The sequence below is a fragment of the Engraulis encrasicolus genome, chromosome 17 (genome assembly GCF_034702125.1).
Source record: "Engraulis encrasicolus isolate BLACKSEA-1 chromosome 17, IST_EnEncr_1.0, whole genome shotgun sequence".
NCBI lineage: Eukaryota > Metazoa > Chordata > Actinopteri > Clupeiformes > Engraulidae > Engraulis > Engraulis encrasicolus.
In genome coordinates this window covers 29107158-29112157 of record NC_085873.1, presented here as the reverse complement: position 1 = coordinate 29112157, position 5000 = coordinate 29107158, and the positions used below count along the sequence as shown (strand labels likewise).

Sequence of the window (5000 nt, the reverse complement as noted above, 5' to 3'; positions counted from 1 at the left end):
TTGTATGTGTGCATAACCATCCGTGGATTGAGAAGAGAACACAAAGTTCCAGTAGGCTGTTGATATGTGAGGAGCATATTTCATTTTGAACTCTGATCAAGGGGTTATGTGCTTGAGACCCCTCTGACTCTGACCAACGTCTGCCATCCATGCTTAATAATGGCTGTTAGTCTCTGATCCCTCGGGTTAAATGGGCAAATAAATATGGAAATCCACTCAAGAGCATTTCAGACACGACCAAATGCAGAGTTAAAAAACTTACGTAAATTGCCAGCCCTTGCTTGCATGGTGTCGTAGTGCTGGGCGTGCATTGCGATGGCTCCTTCGTGCTCGGCCGAACAGGCACTTTGCATGACGCTTGCTACGGCCCTGTAAAAATGGGAAGAAGGAACATAGGTTAAAAAGTTTATGGAATATTCTACAAATCTACCTTGTATTTTTTCTATATATATATGATTTCCGTGATTTTCATATCAAAGTGTTATTCAAGTGACAGGATGCTGTTTATTTCTTTCCTGAAACACCGTGTTCACAATAGGGCTCTGTCCATGGTGCTACTTCCTTGCCGTAGCAACGTTCCAATAAGACAGAGACAGTAGGCCTATCAAAACGCAGGCTGCAGCTCAGGGGAATGGTGATGATTTCCACGGACCTTTACGAAAGTGTGTTTCACAACCAACCTGGCATGATTTCCACCACGGGTTGGTAGGTAGCTACTACAATAACACAAAAGAGTTCACAGTGTCCTACAAATGAATCACATACGCCCCCGCACGGCGAGTGAAGTGCGTAGTGGAAGCGGGGAGATGTGTGTGATATGTTTGAGAGAGGTAGATGGATATGCTGTTATATTACGCAATTGCACAGGCTATGTCAACCGCTTCTCGCTGGAAATCAAAGCAAAGAAATATCTCGAATCTATAACGTCTTGTTGACAACAGTTTGCCAACATGGCTTTTTTTCTGCTCAGGTGAGCCAAAGAGTAGGTAGGCTACAAGTTTGCAATAGTGTGTGTCAATATCTCCGTGGAAGGTTTTTAATAATATGTAGGCTAATAACCATGTTTTGGTGTATTGTGTAAATACGGCCTGAAATTGTAGGCTACCCATTTGTTAGTTGTGATGCTTATGAGATATTTCTCTCACAGCATTCTGGCAGGCAATTACTATCACCATTTCAACACACTTTTCACTTTATCATATGGAGCTAATCAATGCGCTTCGACGTGTAATCACAGTCTTCTACATTAGGCCTACATGTGTAGGCTATGTCCTCCTCTCGTTCTTTCACAACTAGGCTACCAGGGGTTTTTAAACGGAATTCGGTATTGCAGTTCAGTTAAGTGGTCTCTGTAGCCTACTGTTTGTATCGACTTCCAGTAGAACAATACCCGACAACTTGCAACTTGCAGAACTTGCATGCCACTGTGGTTCTATTCTACACCGCCCATATCGCTGATAATAGGTTGAAAATGTAATTTAAGGGTTTATCACAATGACACAAATCCCTTTTCGCGTGGCTTCCGTGATATATCACACACTCAGTTCTGATTTTATTATCCATTCGCATCTGTTGTATCGCTCGTCTTGACAGATTTACACTACTATCTTGTAGCTTTATTCTTTGGTTAGATGCCAGACGTCTACTGTATGTTGTGGGAGAACAGGCTACTGCATGTGCATGTGTTGCACTCCTCGGTGTTTCCCACATCTCATCGCTAGTTTGAACCTCAAACGGCACATCAGCCAACATTCCCACCACAGAACGAAGGTTTACGCATGGTGAATTTCACAGACTTTCACCTACCTAGACATGTTCTCTCTTTGAGGCCGATGTGCCTTTTCCAGTCCAAGTTTTGTAAATATCCCGACAAGTGCCATGATTGCAACAACTCCACATATGATGTACACAATAAAGTTTGTACTGTCCTTGGTCCGATCATCGCTCGTATTTGATTTCTTGTACGGAGTATGACCCGGCGCCATCCATTTCGGAGCGTCATAATTTGTACAGGTGCTTTGATCCAAACGAGACTCCTTGAGGCCGCAGCAGAAGCGAAAGCCACAGGTGCCACAACAGAACAAATACTCGTTTGTCGCGCAGACGAACGGCGGGTCCCACTGGCCCATCACGTCGTAATATCCCCGGCATTTATCCTGTGAGTGCGGGGCTTCGGTAACGACCGTCTCCTCGTCTCTGGAGCCGTTGGACCCTGTAATCATTATAAAACCCTCCATCTCCTGTCCGTACGCGCCGCCGCACAGCAGTGCCACAACTTTGACCAACAAGTAGCCTAACAGAAAGACTGTCCATGTCATCATGTATCTTCCCCTGAAATCTTCGATAGCAAAGCAAACGAGGAACACGGAGCAAACGGCGATCCGATATTGCTACAGGTCGGTACACATAGATCCAAACAGGAGACCACAGCCATGCGTTTCCAGTGTTGGTTCCCAAGTACTCCTCCTCGGTAGGATTCCGTGGATGGACTATTTCTCTTCCCCGTGCTCCGTTAAAGCACCGTGCCTTGGCGCGCGCATCCTTTATGTGCGCCAAAGAGGTCTTCTTGGAGAAGTCTGTTGTCTACTCCGTTCACTGCGCCACGACTACTTCATCCAATGTATTCTTTCATCGACTAGAGTTCGTGTGTGTATGTGTAGGCACAGATATGCTATAAGCTACCAGATGGATGAGGAGGGGAAAAAACTAGGTGTCTGAGTCCAAGGCGAATGATTGAATACTGGGAGGGAGATGCTAGAACTGGGAAAGTCCGCTAAAAGAGGAATGAGGGAGGTTTCAGAGAGAATGAGAGGGAGGGAGGGAGAGAGAGAAAGAGAAAAGGAGTGAGGGAGAGAGAGTGTAGTGTATTTGAGTGTCTGCGTCTGTGTGACTGAGAGAGAGAGAGAGAGAGAGAGAGAGAGAGAGAGAGAGAGAGAGAGAGAGAGAGAGAGAGAGAGAGAGAGAGAGAGAGAGAGAGAGAACCAGTTCAGGGCTCAGGCACCACCCTCTCTTTGTTGAAAATAATGGCACGCTTTATAGAAATAATACGAGAGTAATTTTAATGCAAACCATGCACAACGTGGAACATATGTCAAAAATGAAAGAGCACAGTTTGAATGCACAAAAATGTAATGCCATAACACAATGCTGTCTTTTGGCGCAAATGGGTTTTCTCTCCCCACCATGCTGATGTTAGCGCAAATGTTTTTCTCTTACTTTGTGAGTCTGCGTAACCGCTGGCGTCTGCTGCGGCTTTGTCAGCTCTTAGGACATCCAGTCCACAAGACGACTGCTAGTGTATGCGAGTGCGGCACAGTGAAAACCATGATGATGGACGTCCAACAACCGCAGCTCCGTCTCTCTCACGGCACATGAGCGCCTAATTGGCTGCACCGTTTTCTGGCACCTGCCAGCGGCAGATCTGAAATTCTGGCTACTGATGTTCTATGATAGCCATGATTGTATTATATATTTTAAAAGAAGCCTAACGCACTGACATAAAATGAATTATAAATATAATTGTCTATGGCACGCCAAACTGCTTGTGCAAAGTAAAAAAAAAATGCAGCGCAAAAATCAGTGTTAACTCAACACTCAGTCGAGTCGATTTTACACCTAGCTTCTTCTGATGAGTATTTGGTCCCAGGGTATGGGGAATTAACAGCGGATTTGCATAGTGGTATGTCCGTCGTGTGTATCGTCGAAGATTTCACAATCGCGTCTAACAATGACTGTTCCCACGCGTTCCTCATTGCTATCCTCTGCGCGTCTCCCCCCCCCCCCCCCCCCTCCTCACACACATTACCCCACTAAGGCAATGGAGATTACTGTAATTGACCATGCTCAGTGTGCTCATTTACAGTACACACAACACTCTCTGTCCCTTGAAATATCAACAGCAGCAGTCAATTAATTGGGCTCAGAAATGGAATTACAGCATGGCCACTTAAAGCATTATTATTTCTGATCCAACAAGTCCTCAAAATGTAGGCAGGATGGCAGGGGAAATTGCAGGAAAAGTAATAGCACAACAAAAAAATAGAATGAACTGAATTAGAAGCGTAACGCAAATTAAAACAAAAATAAGCTAAAGAATTTCCTTTAGTTAAGAACAGCATTAGGAATAATTGCTCTGAACACGAGTTAGGCTTAGGCCTATTGTTAGGCCTATATTATGCTGTGAGGTATCACAGGCCTATGGCTGTGAAAGGGAGTGAAAAAATTGTGGGCCTATGGGGGGGAATGGTGTGGCACGACTCAGGCTAAAATCTATGGGCATCAGGGAGGCCTTTTCATGGTAAAGTTTGGGAACACCCCTAATGTTTGTCTACGACAATCAACAGTTTCCTGTTGTCCCATCCCCTGTCCACCGTGTCTTAGTGTCAACAACAACAAGTACTGTTGTCCCCAAAAATGTCTTAACCCACTGATGACAGATGTGGTGAAAAGGCGTCCGAGACTGGCCATAATAAAGTTTCAGCAGGGCGGTTTATCGCTAACAGAGAGATAGATTGTCCGTCCATGCAGGCATAACTAATTCAGCGCTGATATAGTGTGTTACTTCAACGCTTCAACCGGCAACAGGTTAAAGTTCGTTCGCCACTATGCCATGTCTGTGGTGGTAGTTAATATTTATCAGCACATAGACTTTCTGCATTTGTCTTAATCAACAGGTGTAGGCTACTAGCAACACTTGCAGAATGGCAGCGGAGGACGAAATCTTTCTGAGAGCCAAGGGGCGGGCATTTGTTGGGCTGACAGAAGGTATGGTTAGCTTTAGCAGCAGAGTTGCTGAATGTTGCAAACATTAACTGTCAGATGGATTTCCTGGCTTATTGATGCTGCTGTCAAAACGTGTTTTAGTTCGTGACATTTTTCAATCATGTAGCTGCTGCAACTCGATGCAATAAACCCTGTAACAGACTGACGAACAAATAGGGCATTTACTTGCCCTGCAGTTTATTCAGAAGCTAGCGTCGCAAATCTGCCATGTCCCATGT

The 5000-nt window shown here is 45.0% G+C and overlaps 2 protein-coding genes across 3 annotated transcripts in view; one reads left to right on the top strand and one right to left on the bottom strand.

Moving 5' to 3' along the window:
- shisa9a (shisa family member 9a) overlaps positions 1–2318 on the bottom strand; it is a 94365-nt gene extending 92047 nt beyond the window's left edge. Inside the window, exons 1-2 of the mRNA XM_063220580.1 lie at positions 1807–2318; positions 263–369 (exon numbers count right to left, since the gene is read on the bottom strand). Coding sequence (XP_063076650.1) covers positions 263–369; positions 1807–2318 — 619 coding nt within the window. The remainder of the gene's footprint in view (positions 1–262; positions 370–1806) is intronic.
- Positions 2319–4542: 2224 nt separating this feature from the next.
- The window catches only part of cpped1 (calcineurin-like phosphoesterase domain containing 1), a 61090-nt gene continuing 60632 nt past the window's right edge, over positions 4543–5000 (top strand). Inside the window, exons 1-2 of one of the 2 annotated variants that reach the window (XM_063220582.1) lie at positions 4543–4584; positions 4674–4764. In XM_063220582.1, the coding sequence (XP_063076652.1) occupies positions 4701–4764 (64 nt within the window). In that variant the 5' untranslated portion in view covers positions 4543–4584; positions 4674–4700. Of the gene's footprint in view, positions 4765–5000 lie in introns of both variants that reach the window. The other variant, XM_063220581.1, reaches the window with a different exon arrangement.